The sequence below is a fragment of the Drosophila sulfurigaster genome, chromosome 3 (genome assembly GCF_023558435.1).
Source record: "Drosophila sulfurigaster albostrigata strain 15112-1811.04 chromosome 3, ASM2355843v2, whole genome shotgun sequence".
Classification (NCBI taxonomy): Eukaryota; Metazoa; Arthropoda; class Insecta; order Diptera; family Drosophilidae; genus Drosophila; species Drosophila sulfurigaster.
The window spans coordinates 16,986,394-16,999,621 of record NC_084883.1 but is presented as its reverse complement, the minus strand read 5'-3'; the positions used below and the strand labels follow the sequence as shown (position 1 = coordinate 16,999,621).

General features: G+C 40.7%; 6 protein-coding genes across 6 annotated transcripts; 4 read left to right on the top strand and 2 right to left on the bottom strand.

The window, feature by feature from the left end:
* Positions 1-696: 696 nt before the first annotated feature.
* LOC133843365 (DNA/RNA-binding protein KIN17) lies at positions 697-2,300 on the top strand. Its single transcript, XM_062276875.1, has 2 exons — positions 697-1,755; positions 1,815-2,300. The coding sequence occupies exons 1-2, from the start codon at positions 784-786 to the stop codon at positions 2,013-2,015; spliced, it is 1,173 nt and encodes a 390-aa protein (XP_062132859.1). The 5' UTR covers positions 697-783; the 3' UTR covers positions 2,016-2,300.
* A 62-nt stretch (positions 2,301-2,362) lies between these two features.
* Positions 2,363-4,025, top strand: LOC133842230 (phospholipase A1). Its single transcript, XM_062275260.1, has 4 exons — positions 2,363-2,867; positions 2,931-3,190; positions 3,249-3,384; positions 3,439-4,025. The coding sequence occupies exons 1-4, from the start codon at positions 2,678-2,680 to the stop codon at positions 3,978-3,980; spliced, it is 1,128 nt and encodes a 375-aa protein (XP_062131244.1). The 5' UTR covers positions 2,363-2,677; the 3' UTR covers positions 3,981-4,025.
* Positions 4,026-4,198: 173 nt separating this feature from the next.
* On the bottom strand, positions 4,199-5,966 carry LOC133842222 (DNA primase large subunit). The gene is given in 2 exon segments (XM_062275246.1): positions 4,199-4,411; positions 4,413-5,966. Coding segments are annotated over 2 exon segments (1,608 nt in total). The 5' UTR covers positions 5,858-5,966; the 3' UTR covers positions 4,199-4,248.
* A 136-nt stretch (positions 5,967-6,102) lies between these two features.
* LOC133845812 (zinc finger protein 62 homolog) lies at positions 6,103-7,233 on the top strand. The gene has a single exon (XM_062280386.1). It carries the CDS (start codon positions 6,103-6,105, stop codon positions 7,231-7,233), a length of 1,131 nt encoding a protein of 376 aa, XP_062136370.1.
* A 193-nt stretch (positions 7,234-7,426) lies between these two features.
* LOC133842218 (toll-like receptor 1) lies at positions 7,427-13,168 on the bottom strand. Its single transcript, XM_062275240.1, is given in 8 exon segments — positions 7,427-7,743; positions 7,803-7,930; positions 8,004-9,458; positions 9,460-9,626; positions 9,720-9,941; positions 10,033-10,263; positions 11,935-12,620; positions 12,682-13,168. Coding segments are annotated over 7 exon segments (2,826 nt in total). The 5' UTR covers positions 12,332-12,620; positions 12,682-13,168; the 3' UTR covers positions 7,427-7,517.
* On the top strand, positions 10,417-11,834 carry LOC133842231 (zinc finger protein with KRAB and SCAN domains 7-like). Its single transcript, XM_062275261.1, has one exon. It carries the CDS (start codon positions 10,485-10,487, stop codon positions 11,529-11,531), a length of 1,047 nt encoding a protein of 348 aa, XP_062131245.1. The 5' UTR covers positions 10,417-10,484; the 3' UTR covers positions 11,532-11,834.
* Positions 13,169-13,228: the final 60 nt, after the last annotated feature.

The following is a 13,228-nucleotide window of genomic DNA, read 5'->3' as shown; positions in this document are numbered from 1 at the left end:
CATTTTCTTTTCTTTTCTGTTCTCTCACGCGCTCTCTCTTCTCACGGTTGGGTCACCTTTATTCATTTACTTGAAGCAGATGTCAATGAATCCTGAGCTTCATTACTTACATAACATGGTTCCGTATTTAAATTTGAAATCGAATCGCTTATCACCGCTTTTAATGGGCCTATCATCAATTCAGTCTGAACATGTTGTAGATAAGACAAAGGTTTTGCAGAACAGCTGCTTACAGCCCTTGAGTGATACTCAGTTACAATAATAAGTATGAGAGTATAATATATACAATATATAGTACACTTAACCGGTTAGATGTTAGTAATTTCCAGATTAATAAAAAATGTATAGATTTATGCAGAAATTCCAATCAGGCGTGAAAGAATTTAATTAGTTCAGAAATTCTTACTGATAATGCTAATAGTATATATAATATTATAAAAACAAAAATTTAAATAAATTCAAATTAAATAAGCACATAATCTACAAATTATGTATTAAAAATCCTTATATCTAGCTTTTTGCATATACAAATTTCGTTTTTGAAAATATTAAATGATGATTTTAAACGTCCGTTATGCTTATTAGGCAGACGAGTTATCGCAATATCGATAGCTATGCGAAAACAATATCGACTATCAACTGCTATACCGATAATTTAATACTGTCAGACTTTCGATACTTGGTGTGTGTTATCGAATTTCCTATTGCTGTCGACAGCTGTTCACCACCAAGCCAAACAAACGTAAAATTCACGAAATTCGCACAAAGATATAAACTTTAATCATGGGTCGAGCCGAAGCTGGTACTCCTAAGTACCTTGCCAACAAAATGAAGGCGAAGGGCCTTCAGAAGTTGCGCTGGTACTGTCAGATGTGCGAAAAGCAGTGCCGTGATGAGAACGGCTTCAAGTGTCACACGATGAGTGAGTCTCATCAGAGGCAACTGTTGCTATTTGCGGACTCGCCTGGCAAATTTCTGCATAACTTCTCCAAGGAGTTCTCCGATGGCTACATGGAACTGCTGCGTCGACGCTTTGGCACCAAGCGCACAAACGCCAATAAAATCTACCAGGAATATATTGCGCATAAGGAGCACGTGCATATGAATGCCACACGATGGCTGACGCTCTCGGACTACGTAAAATGGCTCGGTCGCACTGGTCAGGTGGTGGCCGATGAGACGGAAAAGGGTTGGTTCGTCACATACATTGATCGCAGCCCAGAGGCCTTGGAACGGCAGGCAAAGGCCGAACGCAAGGAGAAGATGGAAAAGGATGACGAGGAACGCATGACGGAGTTCATTGAGAAGCAGATCAAGAAGGCTAAGAAAGATGAAGAAGACGGTGAACCACAGGAAAAGTATACGGAATTAAAGCGAGAGGAAGAGCAACCACTAAAGCTGGACATACGGTTGGAGAAGAAATTCCAGCCAGATTCCATCCTGGGCAAATCAGCGCTAGTCACAAAACGTTCCAGCAATGACGTCGATGAAAAAGTGTTCAAGAAACCCAAGGCAATGCCCGCAGAGAGCAGCAGCAGATCTGCATTGGATGAGATTATCAAGTCGGAGGAAAAGAAGAAGGAGCGTGCCAATCGTAAAGATTACTGGCTGCATCCAAATATTGTAGTTAAATTCATATCCAGCTCGATGGGGGACAAGTTCTACAAGCAAAAGGCTGTTGTCCAGGAAGTCATTGATAAATACCGCGCCAAGATCAAGTTTCTGGATACAGGCGACAAGCTAAAAGTCGACCAGGTAGGTGAAAGTAAATAGTTGCCCAATTCCAATTTATAATTCTTCGTTCTACATCTCAGGCGCATCTGGAAACTGTGATTCCCGCTTTAGATAAGGAAATTCTGGTTGTTAATGGAGCTTATCGTGGCTCTGAAGCATTGTTGAAGAAATTGGATGAACGCAAGTATTGCGTCAGCATAGAGATCCTACATGGTCCATTGAAAGGACGCATTGTAGACAACGTACAATACGAGGATATCTGTAAAATTTACGGCACGTAAAAATGCCGTATTGCCAATTGAATAAGTAAGCTTAAGGTTAGATTTTGTAATCTAATGTTGTATAATTTAAATAAGTTTTTGTAATAATATTATAGTCGTTCTGCCCAAGATATGCATAAAATTAGCATTGATATCATAAATAATACGTATCCGCAACGTTCTACAAATTTTCGGAAAAGTTTTTTGAAGATTATATTTTTGTTTTAGAATTTTATGTAACAAGCTCATTAGAGATACAATTGCATAGCAAAACAGATCAAATGAGGATGACTACTTTATTTTATTTAAAATAACATATCTTTCTCTATCTTTTAAAAATCGTAATAATTTGACTCTGCCAAAATTGTAAATAACTCATGCATGTAATGTTTAATGTTTTCGCTTTTTGAACTACAGTAACTATTTATTTATAAAAACTACTTGTTTATGTTTGGGCAGAACGTCGTTAAATATGACACATATGGTGGCAATGACATTTACTAGATTTAGGTAAAATAAACTAAGCGCGCCGAAACATATGTGCTCTTTTTTTTGCAACAATGCAAACAATGGGTTTTTAAGAAAAGTTCGACACCGTTTTGCAAAATGCTGAATGTAAGCGGAGTATTCGAGTAAAAGGCGGAAACAGTTTAACTTCAGCCGCGAAGCAAACTCTTTTAAGCATGCGCTTAAATTCGAATTTAAGAAATCAGCTCATAGTTTTGATGAGTTTAGCGTTGTGTATAGATGCCAAAAACTCGACGGATTGGTGGAAGGGAATGCCTTACGCCTTTATGGATATACTCACCATGAAGATGAATTTATTTACCGCATTGCCACTTGAAGTTGGCGCCACAGTCATTGACACTTTGTGTACGAATATAGTGAATTTATTGACTGATGAAATAGAAATAGAAGTATAATATATATTTGTAGGTTCCTCAACTCTGTTTATGACTGGCGTACCTCCGCAAATAACGCCAGATATAACCAAGATGCACTTCCAATATATGACGCCTTGTCTCAACTATACTGTTCCTTTGCTGGAGGCTGAAAAGTTGTGGATGCATCCCAAATTTCGCCAGAATCGTAAATTGGTAATTCTGGCCACCGGCTGGACAAACACAGTGAACGATTCCAGCGCTATAGCAATGATTTCCAAGGCTTTTATGTGCCGACCTGGCGTTAACTTTGTGGTATTAAGGAAATTCTTTCGTTGAAATATCGCAGCAACTTCCAACAATTCTTTTGCAGATTGTGGATGCCGCCTACTATGTGGATACGCTGTACAAATGGTCCGCCTTGAACACGGATCTGATAGGCGAGCAGGTGGCTATGGGATTGCAGCATTTGATCAAGGCGATGCCCTGGATGGAGATACATTTAATAGGTGAATTGTGATGCCCTTGGCTTTGATGTCAAACACTAATTCTATTATATTTAGGGCATTCCTTGGGTGCCCACATCATGGGAACTGCGGGGCGCACATTCAAGAAGCTCTCCGGCCATTTAGTGTCACGGATAACAGGTCTTGATCCTGCCAAACCTTGCTTTCGCTACGAGAAAGCGCTGCCTGGGCTTCAGAAGGGCGATGCCAGCTTAGTGGATGTGATACACACAAATTGTGGCATTTTGGCCAAACGTGATCCTTTGGGTGATATTGATTTCTATCCAGGCGGTGCACATCCCATTAAACCAGGTTGTCTGACCATTGGTTGCTCCCATACCCGTGCCGTGGAGTACTTTGCCGAGAGCGTGTATCCAGAGCATCAACGTAGCTTTCTAGGCATGAAATGTGACTCATGGACGGCGCTGAAGCGACGCAAATGCATCTCTGAAAACACATCTACAATGGGCTATCTAATCAATCGTAAAGCGAGAGGAATTTACTATGTCGATGTCAATGGCTGGAGTCCGTTTGGCAAAGCAGACACCGTCTTAGCACCAAAACATTTTGCCTGCGATAAGACTAAGTGCTTAAGTTAGATTGAAGTTATATTAAATTATTATTATCTCTATGTTTGTTCGGACTTACTGATTATCAATCCTCGTTCTAAACCTTAACAGCTACGAGGCTGTCTTCATACCATGAAATGATATTTGTTTCAGCATAGACTCGGGAGAATTACACATTTTTCCTGTAAGCAGCTGGAGGCTGCAGATTAAAATGACCAATTCCCATTCACCAAGTTAACAAGCTGATATTAAAGTTAGAAAGTTATATATATTATAGATTACAAAGCTAATGCTACATTTATTCAGTAATTTGTGTTAAATCTAGATCATCGTCGAAAGCCTCGGCGATGCCCTTTTGACTGAGGTACGCCTTCTCCTGGGATTCAGCAATGCGCCACAGCTCATCATCATCTTCACCATTAAGCATGGATCTATTTGCAGCTCCTCGGATGCCAGCTCTTTTTGTTAGTAGGCTGAACAGGACCGGGAGTACGAGTTGACTTTTGTCTATTACCCATAAGTATTTGGCTTTCCTCGAAGTAGCTATTAGGATGATTGATAGTCGGCTCCACGTTGGAATTGTGTGTGAGCATAAAGTATTTGCCGCAGGCGAATTGATAGTGTCCTCGAGTCACAAAGAACATGACCTCCTCGATGGCACCGGGCGAGAGGCCATAGGCGGCCAGTTTCGCCTTGACTGTAGGCGGATCTAGCGATTTGTAGGGGCAGCCGTGGCAATCTCCTGGCGCTGCCATCTCCTTGATAATCTTCATGCAGGAGTAGGGTGTGTAGTTGACCATGGAACCCTTCTTGCCATAGTTATGATGAATGTTGTATTCATAGCTGCGGGCAAACTTATCCACATCCATTTTCTTAGTGAACTCCTCACGCCAAAAGCGCAACGAATCCTCAAGACTAACGCCAATGCCCTTCAAGAAGAGGCCGTACTGCATCCGACCGCCATGCTTAATGTGATGCTGGCTGCGTATGTGATCGTGGCACATGCGCATGCACAGCGGCATCGATGTTTTGGAGAGCTGATCCAGCGATTCGATGGGCACAGATGCATCCTTGCATACCGTGTAGTCCTTGCCCGTGTACGAGTTGTGCAAGGATTTAAGCATGCGGGAGATGCGTTCATCGGCCTCCACATCGTTAATGAAAGCCTTGGCCGCTTGCATGCCACGCTCAATCTCTTCCAACTGCCGGGCAGCCACAATCGAGACCAGATCGTGTGTGTTCACATAGGCAAAACCCGCTTTTAGGTAGCAGCGACGCGTTCGCACCAAGTCCAGCACTTGTGTGAAGGGCACCTTGTAGAATTCGAGCAGTTCGATCTTGGCCACACTTTGACCCACCGTACTCTCGTACAGACCATCCTTCACCTCGTCCTTCTGGGCGTCGGTCAGCGGTTGTATGTGAAAGCTGTTCTCTTCCAGAAATTGTTTAATTTCAGCGGTGCTCAATGCGGCGAACTTGTACTTGAAGAACTCCATTTCACGTGCCACAAACCAGCGCAGCAAGTCCTCCGATCGACAGTAGGCCAGGCGCAAAATAAAGTGCGACAGATAATCCCTTCGACGCATCTGCAGATCCGCTTCCTGTTTGATGCCGCCACTGTGGCTGCTGCACATGCGCAAATAGCCGCGCAATCCATCTCTGGTCAATTCAGCGTTTACGTATTCCTTCCAGTCATCGGACATCATACGAAGACCCTTCGTTGTGGCGCGATCGAAGACACGCAATAGACGTAGACGCTCCAGGGCGAGATCTTCGAATTCATCAATGTGCACATCCTCCGTGGGTGGGAAATGATATATCATCACATTGTGCGGGAATTTAGTTTCCAAGCTAACCACTTCTACTTTGACATCATGGCGTGCGCGTTTCTTTAAATTAAAATCCATGTTCGCGTTGTTCTCTTTCTGTTATGGTACTGACAATAATGGCGCCAAAAATATTCAGCAACAGCTGTCGCACTTATCGATATGTATTTGGTATGCCAGTCTATCGTTTAAACTGACTCGCATTCGTTGGCTTTCGATATTTATTCGCTGCCATACTTCGATAAAGTTTATGCTCAATCGATTAATAATAAGAAAACATAACAAATAAAATCTGTGAAATGGATGAAGTTTGTCGATTTTGTACAATGTACGCGGACACTCTTCAGCATATATTTGCTGTTCGTGATCAGTTGGACAATGAACCTCCACTCATACATATGCTGGAAAGCTGTACAGACTGTGAAATCAATGCATCCGATGCATTACCCAAAAACATATGTGAAAACTGTGTATTGGCTGTTAAAAGTGCATATCAATTTAAGCTGAAAAGCGAAGAAAGCCAAAAATATTTCAAGGATCTTCTTGGTCGAACCGACTGCAAACCTGACATCAATGAACTTACCACAGGCAGTTGGTGTGTGACAGACAGCGCCATAGGCGAAGTGCACTTAAAATCAGATGTTGACCAAACATTGGAAGTTCAGTTCAAAGCAGAGTCCGATGACAGCCTAGAGAACAGTGGAGAGAGAACAGTAGAAAACAGCTGGTGTGTGCCTGAAAGCATCATAGGCGAAGTGCACTTAAAATCAGATGTGGGCCAAACATTGGAAGTTCAGCTCAAAGCGGAATCCGATGACAGCGATAGCTCAGAGAATAGTGGAGAGAGTATAGTGGAAAGAAAATGCTACCCAAATCGTCAATCCAATCACATAAAACGCTCCATTCGTTGTGCCATTTGTTGCAGATGGTTTCCCACAGAGCGTGGCTACAGACTCCACAAACGCACGCACGGCGAGGAGCTGCCACACAGCGGCTACAGACACCACAAACTCACGCACTCCGAGGAGCTGCCATATAGATGTACTTCCTGCCCTCTCAGATTCTGGACCATTCAGAAACTAAGGAAACATTTAATGACGCACATGGGCGAACGACTCCACAAGTGTCCACATTGCCCCAAGGCATTTACACATTTGTGTCTGCTCAAGAAGCACAGTTATGCTCATAATGAGGACCGTCCATTTCAATGCCCATATTGCCCAAAGACGTTTAAGCGCAACCACGATGTGACCAAACACAGTATTGTGCACACCGGACTAAAGCTTTATCAGTGTTCGGAATGCAACAAGAGCTTTGGCAGAATATACGATTTGCGAGTGCATGCCGATCATCTACATTCTTCAAAGCAGGTGTACATGTGCTCCAAGTGCCGAAAGACGTTTGCCAAGTCGAACATGCTTTCGCAACATGTGAAATTCTGCACGGAAACTGGTTAAACGGGGACGTAAACAAAACCAATTGTATGACAACGAATTCAATTAACTCGAATTAGGGCTAAAACAGCTGTTGAATCGATACAAGTGTCGTTGCACTGCGTTCGATAACTCACAACTTATAAATATAATTTATCGATAAATACATTGGAAATATCTTCTAACAGCTATTTGAATATGCAATATTTGAATTCAATTATTTTTGTTTTATTTTTATACATGTATCATACATATATCAGGTACTTAAGAAAAATCTGACTAGAAGAGCTCTGCAGCCTTTTGACGTTCTAGGCCTTAGAATCTTTTGTGCCAATGCCAATATATTCCAGTGACTTTCTTAAGCGTTTCCAAAACAATTTGCGTTCCTCCGTTGATGGTTGTTTGCCTGCTTTGCTGGGCCACTTAATGTAAGTTTTGATGTCCATTAAATATTGCAGTGTCTTTGGTCGTTTTCTGCGCGGTATATCCTCCAAAAAGACAAGTATCAAGTGTTCCTTGCTTACCTCAAATATGCTGCAAAAAATAGATATAAAATATTTGGAGACTGATTTGATCTCTTATTGGAATCTTACCGATGTTGAGCCAAATACATTTCAAACTGACACCAGTGACTGAGCAAGAACTTAGATGATATCAGCAACATTAGAGAGCGTGAACGATCCATGCACGAGATAATGTTATCAAGAATAGTGACGCCAATCTGTGAAGATATGAAAATATACAATATTTCAAGTATGAAGTGTATATAGTATTCACTTAATTTAATAACAAACCTGAAAATCACGCTCGTGTAGGCAAATCGAGATATCACCAGACTTTTCCACATTCGGCAGTAATTCTTCAAGCACCCAAGGACGATCATTCTGGCAGTAGCTAATGAAGATGTCATAGACCATATTAGGATCATGCTCTGTAAGATGATGAAATTTATCCAGCGACTCTTTGGAGGCTCTCGACAAAAGCGCCGCCGACTTGAGTGATGCATAATAATAATGAATATGCCAACGTTTTAGATAAATGATGAAACCCAGAATGCTGGCACCCAAAATACTGCCAATAACGGCTGTTATAATCATAACCGTGTTGTGGATTTGTAACTCCAGATCTGCCATTGCGCGGACTTGGCAATTTAACTGATCCACTTGTATCTGATCCGTTTCATTGAAGCACCAATAATGCGTGGCCTCGTAATCTAATAGCTGAAATTTTAGCGAGGTGTCGTTATAAGTCTTTGTGGTTGATGCTGGGCACGTTCTGGTTTTCAGATCCGAAGTAACAAAGTGAAGTTTTCTAATCTTGTTTAGATGCTTAAAATCCTTGATGTTCTTATAGCTCTCTGTGAGCAGAGGAATGATACGACTGTCCCAGAAATCGCGCTCAAACTGCTTATAGAACAGTTTGCTCAATTGACTCCAGTTAGTGCGATTGAAGAGCAGATCTCGTGCTGTATCTTCGAGTACTTCATAGGAGCAATTGGCTTGCTTATTATTATTGGCAGCCACCTCGACAACCTCGCGGAGCATGCAATTGCAGATGAAATTATTGTCACCCAGGCTGAGATACTCTAGATTTTCGAAATCCTTGAGCATTTCGGTGGAGAGCATGTTGATGTTGTTACTGCGCAAGTTGAGCACACGCAACGATGAATTATTCCGGAACACACTCTTGTACCAGTTGCCAATGTGATTGGAGCTAAGATCGAGCACCTTGAGGTTGACCAGAGGCTCAAATGCATCGCTCGACAAGGCATTGATGTTGTTGCCAGCCAGGCCAAGGACTAGAAGATTTCTTAGCGGTTTCGACCAACTTAAATCCCCAAGATTCGAGTGCTCAAAGTACAGACACTTCAGTGTATCCCCAATGCCATCGAAGGCATCGTCCACAATGTTGTAGGATACGAAAGAATTTCCCGATAAGTCGAGTCCCTCGAGTGCTGTGTTCTTGAAAAGTCCATTGCTCACCATGGGAAAAGATGTATAACACAAGCTAAGGTACTTTAGTTTACTTCCCAGGTGTGTAAAGGCCACCGCACTGTTGCGTGTTATTTTCGAGTGGGATAAATCTAGATAGACCAGCTCTGGTAGCATTTTAAAGACAGTCTGATAAATCTTTAAGCCATAAACCAAGTTCAATATGACCTCTAGCGTGGGCATCGAGAATTGGTAATTGTAGTTTAAGACGTTTGTAAAGGATAGATCCAGATACTGTAGTCCTTGTATGTGGTAAAAAGGTGTCGGCCTCCAAAGTCATGATCTTGTTGTTCGAAATAAACAATTTCCGTAAGTTTGTCACATTGCGAAAAGCTTCTCTGGTCAAATACTCGATGCTGCAGTTGCTGACGTCCAGCTCCAAGAGTTGCGGCATATTCGGAAACTTGGCCCAAGCAATGCTTTCCTCTAAATGGAATAAATAAAAATAGATTATTATTTAGATATAGTATAAGGAAATTCATAAAGCTCGAACGCTTTCGAATTTTTTTCGTGTCTTACTTGAGTAGCCAAATAATCTGTGCATTATCTGTAGTTTACGTATGTGATCCTCATAAATGAAATCTTGTGTGTTTGGTGTGTCTGTGTCTTTGTTGTATTCTAGATGTAAGCACTTTCGATCATACAGATCAATGTTACCATTGGCAAGCAGTTCTTCTCTGCATTTATTGTGAATTTCATTGTTTGGTTTAATTTGAGTGTCTTGCAAGAATCGCTCAATAGCTGAAATTTTGCAAAAACGCCTATAAATTAGTCTGTATGTGTTTGTGCATCTACTTTGTGCGCTAAATTATATAGAATATTTTTTACTTACCTTCGGCATCCGCATTTATTGCCGAAAACTGATTGCCTTGTAGTGACAAATACTTTAGTGAACCTTTCATTGAACTCAAGGTGATATAAGGTGCCGCATTTAAGTTATTATATGCCGCCGAAAAGGCTTGTACTTTTGAAAAGCTTAATCTTCCGCCAAACTTCGATTTGAACAACAAATCCAGATCTTTTGATATATTGCCATGCGAAAGATCCAAATACCTATGTGTGGCTGTAAGAATGAATAGTATTTCAAAATGTTAGTTTAAATGCGCGGCAATCGATAATTATCAACGGTAAACACTAAAGGGGCATATCGATGTAGCACCTATTTATTATCGATGTGCATTGACATGATGATGGCTATCGATGTTCGAAATCCATTCAGCATTCATTGTCGATACGGTCAACACATGTTTTTTACGCATCTCCATCAAAATACAAAAATAAAAAATGGATAATGTTTGCCGGCTGTGTGCCATGAACTGCAGCTCGTTGGAGAATATATTTGCTAAGCGGGACCATCCCAACGATGAGCCAATGTTTTTGGTTCTGCTGGACTATTGCACTGGCCACACATTTAGGCCATACGATGGCATGCCTCAAAACATATGCGGACCCTGCATTATGGCTGCAAAAAGTGCATTTCAATTTAAACAGAGAGTAGACCAAACTCAGAAATATTTCAAGGATATGCTGAGTGCAAATGAACATAAGACAAACATAAATGGACTTAACACTGGCCAATGGTGCATTTCAGAAAGTGCTCAATTGCAACCGATTGGAATGCAGAATAATCCACTAAATGCACCTGAAGATGAGGATGAATATGAGGATGAGGACAGTGAAGAAAGTTCGCAAACGAACTCGACAAATCTGAGAGCGATTAAAACTAATAGGAGCTCAATGAAGTTCTGTGAGAATTGCAAGTGGCCACTTGAACCAGATCCGCCCCGTGATGGACGCTCCTTTAGATGTCCGTTGTGCTCCAAACTATTCCGAACAACACGAGGTTACAAGACTCATTTGAATGCTCATACTACAGGGATACCATACGAATGCTATGCGTGTAAGAAACAGTGCGAGAGTATCCAAGATCTAAGGAAGCACTTGTCGACACACAAAGATCGAGATCGTCCATTCCAATGCCCACATTGCCCCAGAACTTTTACCATGTATGGGCGCTTTAACAACCACCGTTATACGCATAGCGATGAACGACCCTTCAAATGCCCCCAATGCCCCAAGAGATTCAAACGAAACGCTGAAGTGGCCAAGCACAGCATAGTCCACACCGGAGAGAAGCCCTACCAATGTGCCCTGTGCCTCACGGGCTTCGCCAGACTCCAGAGCCTGGGAATACATGCCGACAGACATTCGGAGACCGACATGTGCTACAAATGTGCCAAGTGCCCGCAAGTGTTTGACAAGCCGCGTTTGCTGTTACAGCATGTCAAGTCCTGTCCAGAAGTCGCTGCGTCCAAGCACGAAATTCGTTAATATCAAGAGGACATTGTGATGAAGACTCAGAAGCGTGATAAGCGTATTTAAACAAACGAAATGTGGCATTGTTAACACATTTTGTAAGCAATATTCTAAAAATATTGGCGAGTCTGCCCGACAACGAGATACTCGGTAGATATTTTAAGAAAGTTCTAAAGTGTAGAAATTTTCTGAATATTTTTTTTAAAATAACATTTAAGTTAATTAAGTTTAGTATTACATAAAGAAGTTATTCAGTTTAATTATTTTTTTATCGTTGGGACTTATGTAAGTTTTAATAAGGACTGAAATACGTTTTTTTATTTATTTATCTTTTTATAGTTAACTTATATATAAATAAAAAGTTCTGGCTACTGTGTTTTTCGGGTTGTAAAAATGTATATTATATGATTTTACTTACAGAATCTGGCATTTGTGGTTCTTAGTGTACCATTGGGATATACCCACCACAAGATGTCTTGTTTTATGCTGTCCAAAAGGCAGGTGTTTCCATCGTCAGTGTCGTATTTAACGAACAGCGATTTAAGATTTGTTTCACCTAACGGATTGTCGGTGTTATCTATTTCATCGTCGATGTCCTGCGATAGACTCTGAATAGCTGCAGATAAGCTCTCTTTCAAGCGATAGCTCTCTTTCAAATGGCGCCCAATATGATTTGGCCAAACTTCAGATTCGTTAGCTGTTGTTTCAGTGGAATCATTTGTTTCCTCGTCAATTGTTTGTGCCGCAGTAGAAATTGTTAACTGTGATTCACATAGAATCAGCAAGATTATTAATATTTTTACTTGAATATACATTTTATAGTCCTTTTCAACGTATTGACGATTGGTATATCGAAATTCGCGAGTTACTTCGAATTTTCGTTGTTATTATCAATATGTTGCGTTTCATTTATGTTTTTCCGTGCGTTGTAGTTTTTATTATATGTACACAATTCTCACACTTGCTCATTTATGGCTTTAAACACATTAGTCAGCATATTCTACAGTAAATTGCCTTTGATTTGTTCACAATTCGTAGATTATATTCTATATTATTGATCGATTTCAGCGACAGAAGCGCTAATGTATACCACACTTTGGGGAGCTGAAACGAGACTAATGGTCAGAAATCGGAAACTCGATGTATATGAATAATTTTATGATACCAAGATAGGGCTTATCAATTTTGGCAATATTTTCTTTCGCTTTTCAATGGGTTTCAGTTATCAGTTTAGCAGCTTTATGGCCCTAGCCCGCCTCTTTCTCTCTCACTCTCATTCTCTCACGGTATTTCCACCCACGCCTTAAATAGTTCATCACGATATGGTAATTAGAGCAATGTATCTCTCTTTAAGCCCTGAAGTCTCTTATCATAATAAGCTTAAGAGCGCATCGGGAGACAGAAATCCTTGTTTTTTAACTCGTATTACTTTAAAATGGGCTAAATAATGGCAAATAATTCAGATTATTTATTATATAGCTGATACGTTTTGAGATATGGGCCGATTGATAAGATGGTTATAGCAAATCTGAGATTAGAAGTGGATTTTGTTTTATTTCTGTACCGCACTATATAACTTTTAAATCATTCTTTTCGCGTGTAGTTTTAATCTTGGTTTCGCAATTTTTCCAGACGTCTATGAAATATATATATAAATATATACTTCGCGGTGATTAAAATTATAAGACATTCATTCATTAATTATTAAATAG